At 47.7% G+C, this 20071-nt stretch overlaps 6 protein-coding genes and 3 non-coding genes across 9 annotated transcripts; 5 read left to right on the top strand and 4 right to left on the bottom strand.

Moving 5' to 3' along the window:
• Positions 1–569: 569 nt before the first annotated feature.
• AO090012000782 (SulP family inorganic anion transporter) lies at positions 570–3072 on the bottom strand (the record flags this gene model as incomplete). The annotated part of the gene is made up of 4 exons (XM_001727685.3): positions 570–1265; positions 1327–1849; positions 1901–2530; positions 2609–3072. 4 exons carry the CDS (start codon positions 3070–3072, stop codon positions 570–572), a joined length of 2313 nt encoding a protein of 770 aa, XP_001727737.1.
• Positions 3073–3805: 733 nt separating this feature from the next.
• On the top strand, positions 3806–4936 carry AO090012000783 (translation initiation factor eIF2 subunit alpha; the record flags this gene model as incomplete). The annotated part of the gene is made up of 4 exons (XM_023236627.1): positions 3806–3883; positions 3960–4126; positions 4179–4403; positions 4459–4936. 4 exons carry the CDS (start codon positions 3806–3808, stop codon positions 4934–4936), a joined length of 948 nt encoding a protein of 315 aa, XP_023091536.1.
• A 769-nt stretch (positions 4937–5705) lies between these two features.
• Positions 5706–7851, top strand: yvc1 (putative potassium ion channel Yvc1; the record flags this gene model as incomplete). Its single annotated transcript, XM_023236628.1, has 5 exons — positions 5706–5781; positions 5848–6175; positions 6237–7222; positions 7295–7364; positions 7410–7851. 5 exons carry the CDS (start codon positions 5706–5708, stop codon positions 7849–7851), a joined length of 1902 nt encoding a protein of 633 aa, XP_023091537.1.
• Positions 7852–8105: 254 nt separating this feature from the next.
• On the bottom strand, positions 8106–8189 carry AO090012t00027. Its single transcript has one exon. It is a non-coding gene; the product is annotated as a tRNA-Lys (tRNA).
• Positions 8190–8992: 803 nt separating this feature from the next.
• On the top strand, positions 8993–9076 carry AO090012t00028. Its single transcript has one exon. It is a non-coding gene; the product is annotated as a tRNA-Lys (tRNA).
• A 2081-nt stretch (positions 9077–11157) lies between these two features.
• AO090012000786 (macro domain-containing protein) lies at positions 11158–11796 on the bottom strand (the record flags this gene model as incomplete). Its single annotated transcript, XM_001727688.3, has 1 exon — positions 11158–11796. The coding sequence occupies one exon, from the start codon at positions 11794–11796 to the stop codon at positions 11158–11160; it is 639 nt and encodes a 212-aa protein (XP_001727740.3).
• A 2501-nt stretch (positions 11797–14297) lies between these two features.
• Positions 14298–14368, bottom strand: AO090012t00029. Its single transcript has one exon. It is a non-coding gene; the product is annotated as a tRNA-Gly (tRNA).
• Positions 14369–16803: 2435 nt separating this feature from the next.
• Positions 16804–18070, top strand: AO090012000787 (slipin family protein; the record flags this gene model as incomplete). The annotated part of the gene is made up of 4 exons (XM_001727689.3): positions 16804–16990; positions 17108–17225; positions 17285–17777; positions 17834–18070. 4 exons carry the CDS (start codon positions 16804–16806, stop codon positions 18068–18070), a joined length of 1035 nt encoding a protein of 344 aa, XP_001727741.1.
• A 597-nt stretch (positions 18071–18667) lies between these two features.
• On the top strand, positions 18668–19699 carry AO090012000788 (uncharacterized protein; the record flags this gene model as incomplete). Its single annotated transcript, XM_001727690.1, has 1 exon — positions 18668–19699. One exon carries the CDS (start codon positions 18668–18670, stop codon positions 19697–19699), a length of 1032 nt encoding a protein of 343 aa, XP_001727742.1.
• Between the last annotated feature and the right edge of the window lie 372 nt (positions 19700–20071).

The following is a 20071-nucleotide window of genomic DNA, read 5'->3' on the forward strand; positions in this document are numbered from 1 at the left end:
GCTAGAGATAGTCCGGCAAGGAAACATGTGCGTATCAGTAAGATCGCATGTAACGGGTTCGTTCTAGGCGCCGAAGGAAAGATGAAACTTGTTGCGCAGCCTATCCGAACTGGCTCGGCTGGTGATGATTCGGCTGAAAACGATGATGACGCTCGGAATGAGAAGAAGCGTCTTGCTCTGCGAGCGAGTGAGGTGCTACTTTTCTCTGTCATTCACAGGAGCCTTGTTGGGGAGAATCAGGAAAGTTGATCAGTGCGACTTCTAGGGAGAGCCTATGCTCCTTACTCCGATGCCGCTGTATGAGCTTGGTGGTGCACAATGTGGATGGCTTATTCTTTACATTAATTGGGAGGCAGGCAGTATTGCAGAGATAACTATTATATCAGTCGTTTGATTTATGGTGTTAGATGACCAGACTTCATGCATGAGGGTATGATACAAGAGTGGTGCTTAACCTGAGAACGAACCGGCCAATATGCATGCAATGTCATCAAACATCATCTATATCGTGAGGAGTTATATAAGCATGGAACTATGTAACCAACGCGGCATCTATAACATGTTACAGTTCAGATTTCAATCTCGTCTTCCGATTCGGCAAGGCGGAGGGCTTCGTCGACACCATGAACGAAGTGCGTTATCCCACCGCATCGTTCCACAATTCCACTTCGTTCAAACATGCGGAAAACATTGCGAGTTGCGACGCGGCAGAAGAAGACGCTGACCCCCTGGTCTGCATATCCGTCCACAATCTCATATAAGACTTGCGTACCGGAACCATCGATGCTAGTAACACCATGAACATCAAATATAATATTCTTGTTATGTTCGGGGGTGCGCGTGGGGGGAAGAGAAGGGTGCGCTCGGCTACTGCCATATAATTCCAACCGCCGAAGACGATTCTTGAGCTCACCAGTATTGGCAAAGGTGAGCGGTTCCGGGATCTTAACAATAAGCGCGCCTTCGATTAACTCAACGCTCTCGGGGTGGAGTTCAGCGTTATCGAAACGGTCGGTAGTGCCTGCTATCTTACCCAGAATTTGGATCCGAGGCTGCGTAGAATGGCGAATAAGGATCAAGATAGAAAGGCCAATACCAAGGGCAATTCCCAGCTCTAGAGAATAGAAAATAGTCGAGACAAAGATGAGAAGCATTAGGGCTAGCTCCGTCCATCCGCGCAGTCGGATAAAGAAAGCCACGTCGTGAGGACATTCTTCAATGAGACTGAATGCGACGACAGATATCATAGAAGAAAGAACGGCTTTCTGAATTATTGCAACATATTTTCTCAGCCTTCGCTCGGAAGTATTTGGGGTCGAGACTCACCGGAAGATAGTATAAGTACGGCAAAAGCACCATGATACAAACAAAGGTAATAATGCTCAGGAAAATGCTGCTCATCGGAGACCGAGCTCCAGTTGAAGCGTTGACTTTGCTTCTTGCATAGCCACCAAACGCAGGAAGCGCCATGAAACAGCCCCCCACAGTATTAGCAAGACCCAGCGCCACCATCTCTCTGTTAGCACTGACAGGCATTCCCTGGACACCTTCTTGTCTGGCCTCGCCACTAAGTCCCTTGGCGGCAACAGAAGACTCGAAAAAGCCAAGTAACGCGATGACGAAAGAAGTACTCATTGCAGCGCGTACATGCTTCATCTGGCTAAACTGGAAAGGCCATTTGAACGCAAAAAGGCCATTGGCATTTTGTTTCAAGGGCCCAAGAATCTCCAACCCTTTGTCATCCCAACCAAGATGCCATGTCAGGACGGCTGAAAGAATAACTACGAGAATTCGGTCCGGAAGATAAATCACCTGAGGATACCGCGGCTGGAGCATTTTCTTGAGAGTCCTGTAATGGTAATCAGTCTAAGCACCAGGCTTCCGAGTCACCAACACTAACCGAAATACCATTATAATAGCAAAGCTCCCAAAAGCCACCGCGGTTGTAAGCGCATGGCAACCTCCTATGTTTCTTATAAGGAACATGAGCTTGTCAACTGTAGTCCCATGGGTAACACCAGCTTCCTTTGCTAGCTCGGTCAATCCGACTTCGGGGATGAGTTGATCCACAAAAATCACAAAACCGATCGCTGTAATGAAACCCCTAAGAAAGGGCCGGCTCAGCACATTGTCCAGAAATCCCAGCCGTGTAAGCCCAGCGATCAGTATCATGGCGCCCGCCATTGCAGTGGCTATGCCGACCACGATGGCATTCGCTACTTCGTCGTCCTCACCAGATGGGCCTGGTCTGACACTAGTTTTGACAATCGTGCCAGTAAGCAAGGAGCCTGCTGCTTCTGGGCCCACTATTAACAGCGGGCTGCTCCCGAAGATCGCATAGATGAAAGGGTTGATCACAAAAGAGTAGAGGCCATTGATAGGAGGTGCGTGGGCGAGATTTGAGGATAAGGACAAAGCCATAGGGATATAGATGGACGCAATGGTTGTCGCAGCAACCAAATCACCTCGAATGTACGACCACCGGTATTGAGTAATCCAATTGAAAAATGGGATGTAGTAAGATATATACCTTGATGAACGTTAGTTGTCTCCACGATGGAGATAACAATTGTGTTAGAAAGCAGGGCGAACGTGATTATAAACCTACAGAGATTTATGATTCTTCATGTGCAATGCTGTGAAAGAGGAGTCTAGCGATGGTATATTCTCTGGTCCCTGTGGGTATCCTGAGACGTCGCCGGGAGACCCAATATGGCCGTCTGCTCCTCCTGGGGACTGAGATCTTTCTTCGTTACCAGCATTCTGCAAAGAGCTTGCATCCCATTTTTGGATTTCTTCCTGTTCAGGTCGTGAAGAAAAAGTCCCATGAACGCCGGAGTTCCTCAGACCACGTTTCCCGCGATCGTACGATTCGAGAAGACGAGTCCTTGCATCAGGCTCCCGTGGCGGATAGATTAACGCCGACCCTTCGTTTTGCGCTGCGCTCTCAGCGGTTACGAGTCTTGCCGGAAGACCCGGGGCATCATTTGAGGAAGAGGTACGAAAGAGGTTAAAAATGCGATCCCGCAAAGAGCGCTGTTGAGTCGGCTCCTGTACAGCGCTGGATTCCATATTTACCCGGAGATCGCGTTGGGTCAGTATCGCTATGATGTGCAGAGTAACTCAGCACTCGCCATGAGTGCTACGGTTCGGTATGAGAGAAGAGACGAAGGAGAAAGAAAGAAAACAGGGAAAGCCCGGCTGAATTTAAGGCAGCGAAAAAAATAGGCGAGTCAAAAGTAGCAGATCCCGTAGTGCAACAGGCGGTGGCTACGATTGGTAGTTAGCGGGGATGGGAAGCATGAAGACGGAAGAAGTAAGTAAATATCATTATTCAAGAGTAAAGAATCACTTTGATCTGCTTCACAAGAAATGTCACCTGGGCCTAAAGGACACGATATTAACCAACTGAGTTTGCCTGTTTTTTTTTCCCCTTCGCTCCGTCCAAGAGTGGCGTAATAACTCCTTGCAAAACCAGGGAAGTATGCACTTGAAGTATGATAAGGTCACGACGATACCGAATCATTATCTGTTTCTGCCGGGCGGTGGGGGATACCACCGATGCACGTGATGACTCACCACCAGCCCAAAGTGGGTTTTGAGCCGCCACAAAGTGATTTGAAGTGTGCTCTGATTCTCATCAGTGGTCTGCCGTTAATCTCTTTTTCCAGTTGAACCAACCTCCTCGACTTCTTCCGGAAGTTTGTACAGAGGACAGTTCCTTACGGGGCTTTTGACTTGAATCTCTTTTTCTTCGAAAAGTTCGCCGTTTAGCTTTGCCTTTCAAAGGCGCAACCCCGCCAAAATGTCGTTAACGAACTGCCGTTTTTACGAGGAGAAGTACCCGGAGGTCGACAGCTATGTCATGGTCAATGTCAAGCAGGTATGCGCTTTTATCACTGTATCCGAGAGCGTGGGTATTGAATTTTTCTTCTAACGGTCACTTTTCAATGCCACAGATCGCCGAAATGGGCGCATATGTGAAGCTTCTCGAATACGATAACATCGACGGAATGATCCTGCTTTCCGAACTTTCGCGCAGACGTATTCGTAGTATTCAGAAGCTTATCCGTATCGGTCGCAATGAAGTCGTCATCGTGCTCCGTGTTGACAAGGAGAAGGGCAAGTGAATTTCTCCAGAGAAATTGGGCATTACTAGTGGACTTCAACTAACATAGTATCTTGCTACTTGTAGGATATATTGATCTTTCCAAGCGACGAGTCTCCCCAGAAGATGTTATCAAATGTGAGGAGAGATATAACAAGAGCAAGGCGGTGCACTCAATCATGCGTCATGTCGCAGAGGCCACTCAGACTCCCCTCGAGACTCTATACCAGAACATTGCATGGCCTCTGAACCGGAAATACGGCCACTCTCATGATGCTTTTAAGATCTCCATCACGTAAGATGCCGGTGATTCTCATCCAGTCTTGCTGATGTAACTGACGTTTTTTCAGGAACACCGACGTGTGGAACGACGTTGAGTTCCCCAGCGAGGCCGTGAAGAAGGAGTTGACGCAGTATATCAGCAAGAGGCTTACGCCCCACCCCACCAAGGTTCGCGCCGATATTGAGGTTACTTGCTTCGGTTATGAGGGAATCGATGCGGTTAAGGCTGCTCTGCGTACTGCTGAGGAGGCCAACACCCCCGATAGCCAGGTCAAGGTCAAGCTGGTTGCTCCTCCTCTGTATGTCTTGACTAGCCAGTGCTTGGACAAGGCTATTGGTATCAAGCAGCTTGAGGAGGCTATTCAGAGGATCGAGGCTAAAATCAAGGAGGCCGGAGGTGGCTGCAGCGTCAAGATGGCACCCAAGGCCGTCACCGAGCACGATGATGCCGCACTCCAGGAGCTCATGGAGAAGCGTGAGCGTGAGAACATGGAGGTCAGCGGTGACGAGAGCCAGTCTGAGAGCGACGATGGTGTTCCCGAGTAAGCAGCGCACAAGACGCCTACAGCGCCAATTTAGGCCTATGAACCCGATTCGAAAGAGGAGAATGTCAGAAAATTCCGATGTGTAGTTGAACAACACTGAATACGAAGGCTGGTTATGAGTACTGGTTGCAAGGATGGGAAAAAGTTTAATAGAAGAGTTTCAAATGTGACACGAATTATGAGACGGGAGATGGTTCAATATGCTCATGGGCAGAATCGAGATCAGCAGTGGTGTTCAGAGGCTATGGGGATGCGAGTCCAGCAGTCAACATTGGGGTTGCTTTAGCCCGTCCAAGGCTGTGGTTGTCTCGTCGTTTCTCGTCTAGGGGTTGTTGGTCAATCATCTGTCCCTGTTGATGACTGAGCTCCAGTTCGCTGGGGAACTCGATTCCGCATTCTCATGTACATAAGTTTCTTTGACCTGCGGGTCAAGATCGGTGGTACCTTGTTAGACACCTACTATCAAAACTTTCTTCTTTTTTTGGTCACAATCTAACATTATTGGCATTAGCGACTTGAAGACTGGGTCCAATTTTGTTTGGACCTTATATCCTTCCTCTCTATTCTAGTCATGCGTACACAAACGAAGAGGTCCGTTCCAGATTGATATTGATTCGTACACAAACTCTCAAAGCACCAATTGCGGGTGGCTGAGAGTGGGGCACGCGGGATAAGCTATTATCCAAGAGCTTAACCAACGAACCTCTGTTCCCCCTCGTTCTTCTACGCGTCAATCTTTTTGTTATAAAGATTCGGGATTATTGCTCAGTATGGCACTTTGGCGCGATATCTTAAAGGCCGACACAGGACGTGCTCGACGTCATCTACAACTAGAGCGTCGCCGATGTACGCATCCCCAATTTTCACATAGCTACGCCCTCCCCTGCACGTCAGTGTTAACGTGATGAACAGTACTTCCTGCTTACGATTCGGATCCGTTTTCTACCACTGGTCCAGCCAAGGAAGTAACTAAGGTGGCTCTTAGACTCAAGTACCAGATTGAACAAGTCATTCCCTGCGAGATTGAAGAAAACATCATCACTAGTCCCACTAGTCGCGTCATTACAGGCAACGTTGTTCAAACTGCCAAAGAGGCCGGCGGCGAAGACCTTCGTGGCTGTGTTGTATTTTGCTTGCTTGTATGCTTACGTTGGTTCAAAATTCAAGCTATAGAGGAGCTTTGGGACTCTGATCTCCACGCGGGTCGAGCCCTCGCATGTGAGGTTATAGCCAAGCGCATGTAATGAACCCGCGATATCCCCACAGCAGCTACTTATTTTGACTATTAACCCTTCGTACAGAATTGAAACCGAAGAGGACCAAGATTTTCTACTACTCCATACCCTTCTCAAGCGGTATTCGATCTTCATCGACGGAGAGGAGACTGTACCGGCTAACGTCATCGAGCGTGCTGTAGACCTTCACGCTTTGAGGGTCATCGGATCTTCTGGGTATCAGAAGTGCATCAAATACCTCTGGAACGGCTGGTTTTGCCAACAGGATGGCAACCCAACCAACTTCGTTCCCTACCATGAAAAGGATAATACGAACTTTGCAGTACATTTCCACCCCGATAGGATGAGGACACCTCTGTATCAGAACACATGCCAGATTGCTGTCTCTCTAGTGTACCTTGCACTTTACACTCAAGTCATCAATACTGTCAATAGAACCGGAGATCTCGATGTCGGGGAAGGCATCCTCTATGTGATGACTCTTGCATTCATTTGCGACGAGTTAACCAAAGTATGGAAAATCGGACGGCATTACTTTGATTTCTGGAATGCCTTCAATTCCACGCTATACGCCATTCTTGCTGTTTCCTTCTTCGTTCGTGTCGCTGCTCTGACACACTCACCTTCGGCTGATGATCAGAAGAGACAAATGCTCAATGAACTAAGCTATAACTTTTTAGCATTTGCGGGGCCGATGTTCTGGATGCGTATGATGCTATATCTGGACTCATTCCGGTTCTTCGGAGCCATGTTTGTCGTTCTGAGGGTCATGATGAAGGAGAGCTTGATATTTTTTGCTCTCCTCTTCGTTGTCCTAGCCGGCTTCTTCCAGGGCTTTTATGGCATGGCTCAGGTCGAATCCGATATCCCTGTTGTAAGAAATATTGTGCAGGGCATGGCAAACAGTGTAATGCAAAGCCCAGAGTTTGGCACCTTCGAGGATTTCGCGTACCCGTTCGGCATTATCCTTTACTATTTATTCAATTTTATCATCATGACAGGTTCGGTCCAGTTCTCTACTCTGCAATTCATGGCTTTACTGACGCCAGGAAGTTCTACTTAATATCCTTATCGCTCTATACAACAGCGCATATGAAGATATCTCAGGAAACGCGATCGACGAGTATATGGCTGTCTTCGCGCAGAAAACGATGTCCTACGTCCGGGCGCCGGACGAGAATGTCTTCATCCCTCGTAAGTCATCCCTTATACTAGCTGACAGCCTTGCCATATTGACAGCACTATAGCGTTCAACCTGATCGAGATCACACTCCTAATCGCGCCCTTCGAATGGTGGCTCCCACGCAAACTCTACGCAAAGCTCAATGATGTTATCATGGGTATCATCTACTCACCAATTCTTCTCGTGACAGCGTCCCTTGAAGTTCGCGAAGCCCGTCGGATAAGATGGAATCGTCGTCGTGGAGAGGAAGATGACGATGACGTGCAGGAATGGGAGCATGCCGCCGAGGAAGTAGATTTTGCAATCGACGATAGCTGGAAGCAGACTGTCCAGGACACGACACCCAATGTGACCATGGACAGTTGCACTTTGGAGGTCGTTCAGCTGAAAGAACAGATACGTGAATTAACGGAGATGGTGAGACTATTGACTGAAGACAAGGCAACCAAGGGAACACTGTACGGCGGGTCCAGCTCGACCATACTTGAGCGCGAATAGCTGCCAGTTGGGCAGAGATCGAGCGGATCTATAGAAGCCTTATTGATTTAGGAACGTTGCAAGTTAGTTGTTTGATTTTGTCTAATTAATGTAACTTCTATGCCTCGTCAAATCCATGGCGGCAGCTAATGTACCTATCCGGTCCTCTAGCTTCTTGTTGTCAGACCACGGTGCCATGCCATGCCCATTTCATCGATGGTGGCAAACACATATCGCCTTCAAAAATACAAGTTATCTTGAGGAGCAAAAAGTGAAGCCGAACGCGGGGGTCGAACCCGCAACCTTGAGATACCGTGACGACTAAGAGTCTCACGCTCTACCGATTGAGCTAGCCCGGCTACTTGTTGAAAAGCGCTTCCTTTCTTGACTACATAATCCTATGCTAGTTTGATAAAAGTACTAATATCCTCTTATGTTAGAGGGCGAGTGTCTGGAAGATACTAGTGCGGCGGACTATATACCCCGTCGGTCAGTCTTGAAGGTATAGCCAGCAGTAGACAATAGCAGGCTTTTGCCATGCTGTCCCACTGCCATAATTTTCGACTCTTTATAGTGGCAGGAAGCTATATATGTGCAACTCAGGGCAATCTGAATCTATATTAAGATTTATGTGATCTTTTGGTCCTGTGGAATATATGGCCTTGGATATATATCTTACACACTTGCTGGCTTCTCCTCATGAATCAGATCTGTTCACGTATTGTGCTCTTATAACTCATTCCTTATACTTCGTGATCGCTTCGCTCATAAATACCTTTTTTTCTCTCCACATAACATGGCTCAAACCGGTATACTTTGCAGGCTATAGGTTGTGTTGCTTAAGGATATACGGAGACTAGTAGCTGCTAATGATCATACTGAGTGCGATCGAGTAATGTAGAATGATGTGCATACTATAGAACTAGACGGTTTGCTCTGATACCTGGTAAAGTTCCAAAGTGAGCTGAACATAAGACCGAGTATTTGATTGTAGTTTTCATTCATAGGCGCGGTACTATCTGAAGATGCCTAGTATGTAGTACTTTTTGTGGGATCTGTGCCCCGCATTAGTAAACTGCCCAATCCTCAAGAGCATAAAGTTTGTAGATTTTGAAAAGTTTGACTATTATAACATTAAACAAAAAGCGATCTTCAACAAGTAGCCGGGCTAGCTCAATCGGTAGAGCGTGAGACTCTTAGTCGTCACGGTATCTCAAGGTTGCGGGTTCGACCCCCGCGTTCGGCTTCACTTTTTGTTTTTTTTTCTCCCTCATCCTAAGGTTCACCTCTTTTTTTTCCCCCTCTTTATCCTGTTGTGTAAATGTATCTTATAACTGAGATATATATATACTGCTTCGTTCGTCTTTAAAAAATGCAATCTAAGATTTATATACTGGGATTTGCCTTTGCATTCGTGAATGCTTAATCTCTAGATATATTTTGCCATGTTGGATATATTTGAAGCCGGTTCCGTAGATGACCCATCTACCTGGGCGTCATATGTCACTCCCAAGGGAGCCCGATAATATCTAGGTACACGGCTATGTACATTCCACTAGGCTTGTCCCATGTCGTAGACTAATCGAGGCGTAGGGGTGCTTACATATAGTATTGGGATTAATCGTTGAAGCCAATGATGACTTCATCTGATGATTGTTCTTCAGGATCGGGATAGGGATTGCAGATTGACGGTTTATACGCAGGCCACCGCTGTCAGAAATTGGAAACGCAAACACTGTGGGTCAACATGCAGGACCAGTACACAAATTCACAACTGTATTTAGTGGTTATGTAGCAATATATATGTATCTCCGTATTTTTATGTCCCTCTAAATGGATTTCTACTCTCAGCCCATCTACCAAGGTCTGTCCTTTTGTACTGATGACACCATGCGCTCTGACGATGTCAATAGGCGTTACGTGCGTCAGAGCCAATTCCTGGAGTCATGGAGTGTCATGCTTGTGGCTGCAAAAACGTATAATCAGCATAGGTGTTGTATTCAAACTGGTTGATAGTGTATACTTAGGCTGACGTCTTCCCTTTGCCTTTCAATTCGCATATAACGCCTAAATCTGCAATCCCTATCCCGATCCTGAAGAACAATCATCAGATGAAGTCATCATTGGCTTCAACGATTAATCCCAATACTATATGTAAGCACCCCTACACCTCGATTGGTCTACGGCAAATGGGGCTTGTAGAGGCGAGGGCGAAAACCGAAGTTATACGAATGTACAGTAGAGGCTTTCAGGTGCATCGTCATCTCGACCCCACCAATAGACTTAGTTCCCAGCGGGGAGTCTAGTATCATAACCTGACTTCGTAAATGTGTATTTATTGGTTGGGTGTTGGACGTAAATATGGATGTCAATGCTAAAAGTATTGGCTGCATAATGCTACATAGAAGTGAAAGTTAACTCCATATAATGCACCACGGTCAGTTTTCACAGCCTTGAAGATATGGTGTTATGTAGGGCGAATCAAGCAATACACTGACCTTGATGCAAGGAAGACCCATGGTTTAGAACCGAGAAGAGCTCTGATAATGTTATTATATTGTTGTTATATTCATACTACAGAGCAGGGGTTGCAGTAGGGGGGATTAAAAGCAAGAAGCTAAACTGCAGAGACATGATAAGTAGACCGTGGGAAATTCATTGATTCAATCTCACAGAGTCAAGAAAAAAATAAATGTGCAGAAGAACCCCAGAGAGGCAAGTCTCAATATATTGAATAGAGGAGAAATAAGAAGAGCAACGCCGTCCATGTAAGACTGAGTCCGTTCGCATCCAACGCCGATTCGTTAAAAGCATTCATTCATAAACCTTCGGAGGGCATGTTCACCAATCTATTCATCGACAAATTACCAATCCTTTCCCAACAAGCTCCCAGTTGACTGGGAATCGGTCATATCGATGATGCCACTGGATTGAACGCTCTGAACATCCGTCACAGAAGGTGGTCGATCGACTTCAATCGGTTCATCATCCAGTCTTTCAGTTCGACCATCTTCGGACTTATCGACTTCCTCCCAGTCATCCTCGCTCTTATCCTCCGTGTAAACCCTACTGCTCTGTCCGTCGGTCGCGTTAACCTTTTGTTTTTTGCTTCCCGGTTGGCCGTCCAAGGTAGGGTCCACCGTCGGGGGGTCAGGTAGCTTGGCTGCGAGTAGGTCTAGCGACGGCGAAGACTCACCATCAGCGATTGGTTGAGATTCGGCTTTCGAGGCACTGCCACTTGGAAGGTCCTGCTCCACCGGTGGAAAAATCAAACTATTACCGGTCAGCGATGCCATGAAGCCAAGTGAAGAGAGATGCAAGAAACACTTACGGGATCGTCTCCTCGTAGGCAACCTTATCCTTGCGTTCAAAGTTACAAAATATAACCCTTTCCAGCTTTCCAATGTTGTTCGGGTTTTCTAGAAACCTTCGAGTCTCATCGAGAGCAGCCCGAGCTGCTTCGTCACTGGGGTATCCGTAAACACCGGTGCTGATCGCCGAAAACGCGATGCTCTTCATATCATTTTCCACGGCGAGCTCGAGACTCCGTCGGTAGCAGCTCCGCAGCAGTGCCTCTGGTCGGTCATCTCCCCCTCGTAGTTCGTAACGGTAAATAGGTCCGACGGTGTGGATGACTCTCTTGCATGGAAGTTCGTAGGCTGATGTTATCTTGGCATCGCCGGTATCACATCCATCCAAGACTCGACATTCCTGCAGCAGGTTGGGTCCGGCAGCGCGATGAATCGCACCGTCCACACCTCCACCGCCCAGGAGGGATCTGTTTGCTGCATTGACTATGCAATCTACGCCTTGCAGTTTGGTTATATCATTGCGAATGAGAGAGATAGTGTCATTCAATGGCTTTGAGGGTTGTAAGAGGGGGGATGAAACCGGAACCAGACGACCAAGTTTATACAGCAGGGAGACCGTCGGGATCTCTGTGATAGGCACGTATGGGGCCGCCATGTTGCAGATCGAATCCAACCTCTCCAACACCAAGTCGAGTAAGACCTCGGTTGAGGACTAGAGTTATTTCACGTGTCGGCTGGGTAATCGTGTAAAAATAATCAGATCTCGTCGGTATTCTATCAGTTACAGTGACAGCCAACTCTGACTCTATAATCAAAAGCATACAAGTACGACAACGGTAATGCTAATCTTTGGGAGCTGTCATCGCTCGTGGTGGGGAGCTCCCCCGCACGTGAGAGCACATGATCATTGCTATCGATAAGGCACCGGATCTAATCTTATCGACATCCGTAATGCAGCCCTAGCTACCTGGCAATACAACCTCACAATAACTCCAGATTGACGACAGGTATTGCGACAGTGATGCTAGCCAAACTCGTAGTCTAGCGGGGCTGGAAACATAGTGTATATTGCTCTTTGCTTAATCTTGTAGTGCATTATAAGCAAGACTTCTTACAACATACACCGAAGCATTGTAACATAATGGATGCCTAAGAAAACAGAAAACTCTTTGTGAGTGGTTGAAAGGTTGCCTCTCGAGGTCAAAGTAGCTACATGTCATTGGTGGCTAGCCGAGCGAGATGGCGTACGGAGTGCCGGCAGAACTACTATCAGCCTTCGAGTCATGTCCGAACCACGGCAGACCTTTTCTCGGCAAAGGGAAATCATAAAACAGGCTCACCGGCACAATTTTAAACCATTTCCTAGTATTTAAGAGTAGGTTAGATAGATAATAGGTGCATAGAACTTCTTTCGCAGGTAGGAAGAAATAACAACCAAATATCAGGGGGAAAAAACCACTGACACTCTCACTCGGTTAATATCATCTCTTTTCGTTGGATCAAAAAAGTTATCAACTGCTTAGCATGTCCTGGTTTATCCAGGGACCTCCGAGTTATGGGCCCAGCGCTCTCTCCTGAGCTAACATGCTTTTGTTGTTGAAATAACTTATTAGAAAGCAAAGATATGAAGTTTTAAAAGGTGCAAACCAAAATACACACTTTGATATTGAATGCTATCGACATGGCCCAATCGGGACTAGCGTGACTATATCAGGCTTTACATATAGTATACTAGTATTCATCTATCAAATTGCAAGCCTAAATACCTAAAAAATATCAGATATCAGGAATATTTGTGTTAAGGGGGAGATTCTGCGTAGCCAATGTGCGGACATATAACGTGCAAACAAGGGGCACTGCGGGCCGATGGATGTTAATGCGGGCTAGATAATCAAGAAAATCTAAGCAAATTCAATGCCTAGTATATTAAATTATGTATTGAGGTGACGTGTGAGGCCTATAGGGGATCGACAAGTCCGGGGACACCGTATCCTGCACACCGCCCCACGAGGACTTCACGAGTCCTTGGAGATATATATCCTCGGATAGGATTCTATTCTACAAAGAGATCGTACCGCAAACAACATTAGAATCCCTACTTTGCTCTCGCTAGAAATGTCACAATGATATGTAGTTCTATGATCCTGGAAGTTGGCTGGATTTGGGGTCAGGAGATCAGGTGAGCACTACCTCCCTCAGCAGTCGTGAGTTTTGCATCCCAAATGTCCACAACATTTTCCACGTGGTGTTATCCATGCTCTGGGCAAGATGGTAATGGTATGATGTCCTCTTATGGGTCTGTGCCACCACCCACGCAAACAATGCACGATGTCTCGCTCTGGGAACATCGGCGTACGCTCGTTAGATACGGCTCTATCCTACGGCCCTACTAGGTATCATCTTCCATCACTTCTTTTGTACGAGGAGCAGCTGATTCTGCCGCGTACTTTTGCCATTGTCCTGCTCCTAGACCTCTTTAACTGTCACACATCGAGATATGTCCCAAACGACTGCCACTTCCATCTCAAAGGCAATGGCAGTCGGCAATATTACCACGGTGCGCACCGGATTTGACGACACTGCCCCAGAGACTATTAGGCCGATGCATACCATCGGCTGGTTTTTCTGGTTATGCTGACGGCATCGAACTAGCTGTGCCTCACCACAGCCATTCCGCCGGCAAACAGATGGCAAAGGGGCTCCACGTACAGAATCTGTGATACACATACAATTGGCACAATCCTCACAGTCCTGAATTGGGATTGTTATGACGGTACATGGTCCCCAACAATTTATCCTCTTTGGGTAATAATGATTCACTACGAACCAGACCCGAGGGAATGTTGGAGATTTTGTTCTAGGGTCTCTTCCGAGGTAAGGTTGCTTCAAGCTTCGCCAACAGGGAGCGGATTCAATCGTTTGGTACCTTTTTTTCTTCTTCTCCCCTTCACCGTGCTCCTTCAGTCTGAACTGATCGGGGAATCGTCTCCGGAACAGTGTCCATATAAGGCGGGAGGGTCACGATAGATGTAAGTTGACTCCTAGTATCTTAATGATCTAGACTAAAAAGAAGATGGCGTCGATGTGGCTGAAAGGGATGAGAAGTAGATGAATGAGAAAATGAACCAGGAAAAGTACAAAATCGAAAAAAAGAAGTGCATCATCCGTGAATCGAACACGGGCCTCATCGATGGCAACGATGAATTCTACCACTAGACCAATGATGCTTCTCATTGAAAGACGTTCAATCTTTTGACATTATACTCCTAAACCTTTTACCACTATATTAGTGTATCCTCGCGAGGGTCCTGCAGCGAAAAACGTCTTCCATCACTTCCACCCCACCTTCTTGAAAAACAAGACCAATCCGCTGGAGTTACGATGTGCTGCGGGAAACTGCATCATTGCTCCGTATCATACTCCATACCCACCTGAATTGCGGCGCATCGGTTAAATCATGGGTGTAGTGTGCGATATTAATATTGTTAGGCGACGATCATCCTGGATCACCTGTGTTGCCAGCATCCATGGCGCCTAATGTAGACGCAATGTCAGCCAGGCGGGCCAAGGAGCCACTGATAGAATATCTTAAGGCCATCGTCTCAAGGAGACAAACTAGACGAGGCAATGCAAAGACCCACGCACCCCTGTGCATGATTCCGTGCCCTCAGAAGACCCAGGGGTGAAACACGTGCGTGCCCTTGCAGCATATCCTAAAGTAGCTGATCAATGTCTTGCCTGCACCTGCGTAGCAAAGGTTGTGGTATGTCAAAATCCATGAACGGTGCGCAGTCAATGACTACAACGGTGACTTGAATTTAACCGATAATGCTATAACTGGATTCGGCACGTTTCTCAGAGGATCACGCCAAAGATGCCTCTTTCAGGGCACACACCCGGTGATAAAGTCGCTCGTTTGCTTGATATCAACAATGACTGGATATGATTCGCTATGCATGCTTAATCGACTAGTTTGGTAAGATGAAGCGAACATCGCTACCAAGCGCGCAGTCTATATCCAAGCACACATGCCAGACACTGCCCCAAGCCTAGTGCCAACAAGGTGTGACTATATCACTGGCGATTATTTTCGGATAAATGGCATTGCCACGCTTCGGTAGATCGAGGCAGAGCTTGTATAGTAAAAGCATATCACATCAGAAGGCTCCGCTACGCGGCTCTGCATTTTCCAAATAAGTGTTAGTTCTCCTAGACTACTGATAGAGGACCCCAAATAAACAATTGAGCACAAGGTTTACACAAATATGCGGCCGACCCACTATAATTCCAAGCAAAAAGGGCCCCCAAAGCTCGGCCAAGATTGTCTGAGATGGGAAGATTCAGCTGTTTACCAAGTTCACCATTCCATCCATTTGAAGTTTCACTGTACTATGCAACCCAAAGCAACATTGAGAGGTAGCAATCAAGCGGCTGTTCTTTGGAAGGGAAGGGTACGGAACGGCTATGGAGTAACAATGCCATTTGGACATGCTGAAGATCGGCACACCGCTTGGCACTTTGGGATTGGTGACCCGTCAGTCTACCAGGGGCAGTGATTGGTAACACGCGAAGAATGGTGCATAGCCCCGTTGCGCCCAACAGTAGGGCAAAGAACGGGAGACTTGGCTTGGCACTTATTTGCCCACCGAGCAATTCCCGTAGAAGTATTGATACGGCGTATGGATGTGCATAATCATATGTATGAATTTTGGATCATATTCTCCGAAGGAAGTTTGACCAGGGTCTGTCTTATGTACGGAGCATATAACGGCGTGCATGTTGTAGCGGCAGGAGACCTTGCAGCATGACAGTACTACCGCAGATGTTTAAGTTAAGAACTTAAGGGGATATGTTTGTAGTTGTAAATCGGAGTTCGAGCAAGGGCAGTGCAGGGTCCAAACTATTGTTTAGCATGACGTAAAGTGTGAAGTCCATGGCGGCCACTAGAAGACATCTGGAAGCATTGCTGAATAGACCAAGAATGTTCACGTGGAGTAAGGGGCGGCGGTGCTGTCTCAAAAATGATGTAATTATTTCAGGGATCACATAAAATCTCCTAAGCGTCATATTCATTTGTCCTACCTAAAAGGGTAACTCGTATTCACTAATGTAGAGTTCAATTCGAGTCTTTTAGATCACTTTCCGGACCAACCTATGATACGGTGGCAGCGAAAGCACCTGATCACCCAGCAACCAAAGTCGAACCAACGGGGCCAAGAAAGTGACTCAGCCTTGGGAGAAACCTTAGGCCATCCTTCTTTATGGGTCTTTCCAACAATTCGACCTGTGCCGCAGCCAACGAATGCGCCCAGCTAGATAAAGCTAGGCTGAAAACGGAGTGATGGGCCCACCACAGCCCGGAAACCCACCCGGACCCATTCAGAAGCGGAGAAGCTGCCTTAGGTCAACCGCCAGCAACACTTAACTAGCTCATGCATGGTGAGAAGTAACATCCCAAATCAATTTGTTATTTAATCCGTTCATCTGCCCCTTCATTTCCGGCACTGCTACGGTATACATTCCAGCTCCTTTCTCTGTAACCTTGTATTATCGACCACTCTTGTTGGAACTTGTTTACGCCCGAATATTTGAAAGAAATCTACTCTTCACTGACCCGCAACCTTCTCCTGTTCTTTTCTCCACTCTCTGAACTATATCCAACATGTCTGCCGAAGACTCAGTAGTAAACGGCAAGGCGCCCGCTCAGCCGGGCAGCCACCATGACCGTGGACACTCCGGTCTTGTCAGTGTCCAACCCGCGCGCTTGGCCGATCTGCAGCCGAAGTATGCGCAGAAGCTCGAGCACGATGCTGAGAACCCGGAGGCTCATGGGTGGTATGCAGGCCTCAGTAAGTTTCCAGTCTTTATCTTCTTATCCACCATTTCTACTATTTCCACCATAATCTACATCATTTGAAGTGGTTTCCAGGTAATTTTGAACTTGCGATGGCTGACCTCTAATGTAGTCCACAGTCTTGGAGAATGCATTGGATTCCTCGGTGCTATCCCCTGCTGCGTTTGCTGCCCGAACCCCTATAAGCCTGTAGCCCAAGGTGAAGTTGGTCTCGTGTCGAAGTTTGGACGGTTCGTGAGCCCGTAAACGGAAGCGTGAAGAAAGATGATTGTACTAATTTAGTCTTCAGCTTCGAACGTGCAGTCGACCCTGGCCTTGTTAAAGTGAACCCCCTGAGTGAGCACTTAACCGCAGTCGATGTGAAGATCCAGATCGTCGAGGTGCCTCGTCAGGTCTGTATGACCAAGGACAATGTCACTTTGAACCTGACATCTGTCATCTATTATCAAATCGTCTCGCCCCACAAAGCCGCCTTCGGTATCAGCAATGTACGACAAGCGCTTGTGGAGCGCACTCAGACCACTTTGCGCCATGTCATCGGAGCGAGAGTCCTGCAGGATGTCATTGAACGCCGCGAGGAAATCGCCCAGTCGACCTCGGAGATCATCGAAGACGTAGCCGCCGGATGGGGTGTGCAGGTCGAATCCATGCTCATCAAGGATATCATTTTCAGCGATGATTTGCAGGATTCGCTTTCGATGGCGGCTCAGTCTAAGCGAATTGGTGAGAGTAAGGTCATTGCCGCTCGCGCCGAAGTCGAATCGGCCAAGTTGATGCGTCAGGTATGTCTTCTTTGTATATTATATATTGGTAAGTAAGAGCTAACCTTCACCTCTAGGCCGCTGATATTCTTTCCTCTGCTCCTGCTATGCAAATCCGGTACCTCGAGGCGATGCAGGCGATGGCCAAGACAGCAAACAGCAAAGTCATATTCTTGCCCGCCATGAATCAAACCGTGCAGCAACAACTTGCAGCGGCCGACAATGCCGGCGAGGGACCAAGCCGCTATGGAACTGGCAATGTCGACGACGGTTTTCAGCGCGCTATGAACGCACGGGTGGTCGAGAATATCTGAAGAACGAATCCTCCCAAACCCTGAAATATACGAGATGACTGATTTTGAACGACATACGGTAATTCTGACTGAATACTTTAAACTGCGTGTTTTATATTTATGAGGCCTTTCGCAGACAGTTTCGCGGCTTTCTATACCTCCTAATCTTGGTTTTTTTTTGTTGTTTGAATGGACTGACGATACCCATCCTCTTCCCTGTCTCTGCTTGGGTGAAGATTGAGCTTGCTTGTGTGATAATCAGATATAGTGTGCTATTCATTGTCAATAATTGAAATATCTCTCTTTGAGCCTGGTCATCGTCTAGTCCTTAGGTAATTCAAGAAATAATATATTGATTTCTGGCCTCATGTTTCCACACAAAATGTAAGCAATGGGACGACGAAGGTCCAAGGCGGTGAATCCATTTCGTGGGCGCAGGACGTCGCATTGCCGAAGGTCTGGCCAACAGGCTACCGCTCCCCACTGTCTTATACTATAGCTACAAACCGTCATTATCCAAATTGAAGACCGATAACCTTGAATTAGCTCATGCTATAGAACTCTACAGGGCAATCCTGCCCCTCAATGCCTCCGCAAAGGCGCTCCTTACGCAAATAAATGGCCCCATCACAGAATCCCGGACCAGCTCGCGCAGCTGCCCGAACACCCATCTCACGACCTTCGTTCGACATTACGCCCGACTTCACCGACCCATCCTTTGACCCCGCCGAATTCCTAAATGATGTTCTCCCTCCGCTGACGCTGGCGTCGCCGCAATCCTATACCCCCCGGGGCTCGACGGCCGTTTCCCTTGCCGAGTTATCGACCCAAGTGCAGTCGATCCTTACGCAGATAAACGCCCAGAACGTTCGACTCTCCAATAATCTGACTCAGCTGACCGATGAAATCTTACGGAGTGGCAATCGCCTCGCCTACGAAGTTGAAGTGCTGCGCGGCGAAGCAATCGGGTTGTCCGAGACCCTGACGGAAACCTTACGAGATGATATTGCTAGGTTCGTTCCGGATACGGTAGAATCGAACCGGGAGGGCAATCTGGAATCAGAAGACGACGGAGAAGAGACGCAGGCAGCGGACAATCGAGAGGAGACTGTCCAGGATCCCGATTTTATCAGGAAGCTACGGACCTTGAACCAAGTACGAGCTCGCCTGGAAGAAGTTGTTCAGACTTTTGGAGATTCTATGGAATGGCCGTTGCCGCCCTCTGAGACTTCCCTGACGTCGTCGTTTATCTCCGTTTCTGCTCCAGAACCAGGCTCAGAAGCTCAGAGTCAAGAGGAGAAGGGCCAGGAGGTTGCGAAGAAGCTGCGCACCGAAGTGACAGGGCTTCTCGATAGCAATGGTGGAGGGGAAGAAGGATTGGAGGCTGCTACGAGGCGGGTTGAGGCTCTACGAGTGCTGGCGACCGTATGGAAAGGAACCGCAGAAGAGAAGGCGCGGACGAGATTTGTGGACGGATTGGCGAAGATGATCGATGACCGGCGGCGGGCGCTGGAGAACCAGGGTAAAATCAACTCATCTCAGCAACAGGGGAAGCCGCCAGTTGGCCATCGGCGCCAGGAAAGTGAAGGACCGGGAGGTGGTATCTTCAAAAACCTGCAGCGACTACGGGAGGAGATCTACCTTGAATGATACGTTGCATATCTGGGATGTGTATATAGTAATAGACTAGAAACGTTTCATGTCTGTGCCCGAGATATCTGTAATGATGCGTACATACATGAAACGGGCCAAGACCGGGGATGAGATATATTGATGACGCGGCCGATTGTGAGTTAAGATCGGGCGTAAGGCTTCATTATCAGTTGTCATTCTTGGCAAATCGACCATTGCAAGTCCCGTGGGAATTTCTGTCCAGGTTTCGGTATCCTGTTCAGGTGGATAAATATTGCGGGCTAGACTTCAGTCAAGAGCCGTGGGGGAGATAAACTCCTGTCGCACGCGGAAAATGCGAATGGGTCCCCACTGCCTACGTAAATCACCCCCCAAACTCGTCGCAATCCA

This window comes from Aspergillus oryzae, chromosome 4, assembly GCF_000184455.2.
Source record: "Aspergillus oryzae RIB40 DNA, chromosome 4".
Classification (NCBI taxonomy): Eukaryota; Fungi; Ascomycota; class Eurotiomycetes; order Eurotiales; family Aspergillaceae; genus Aspergillus; species Aspergillus oryzae.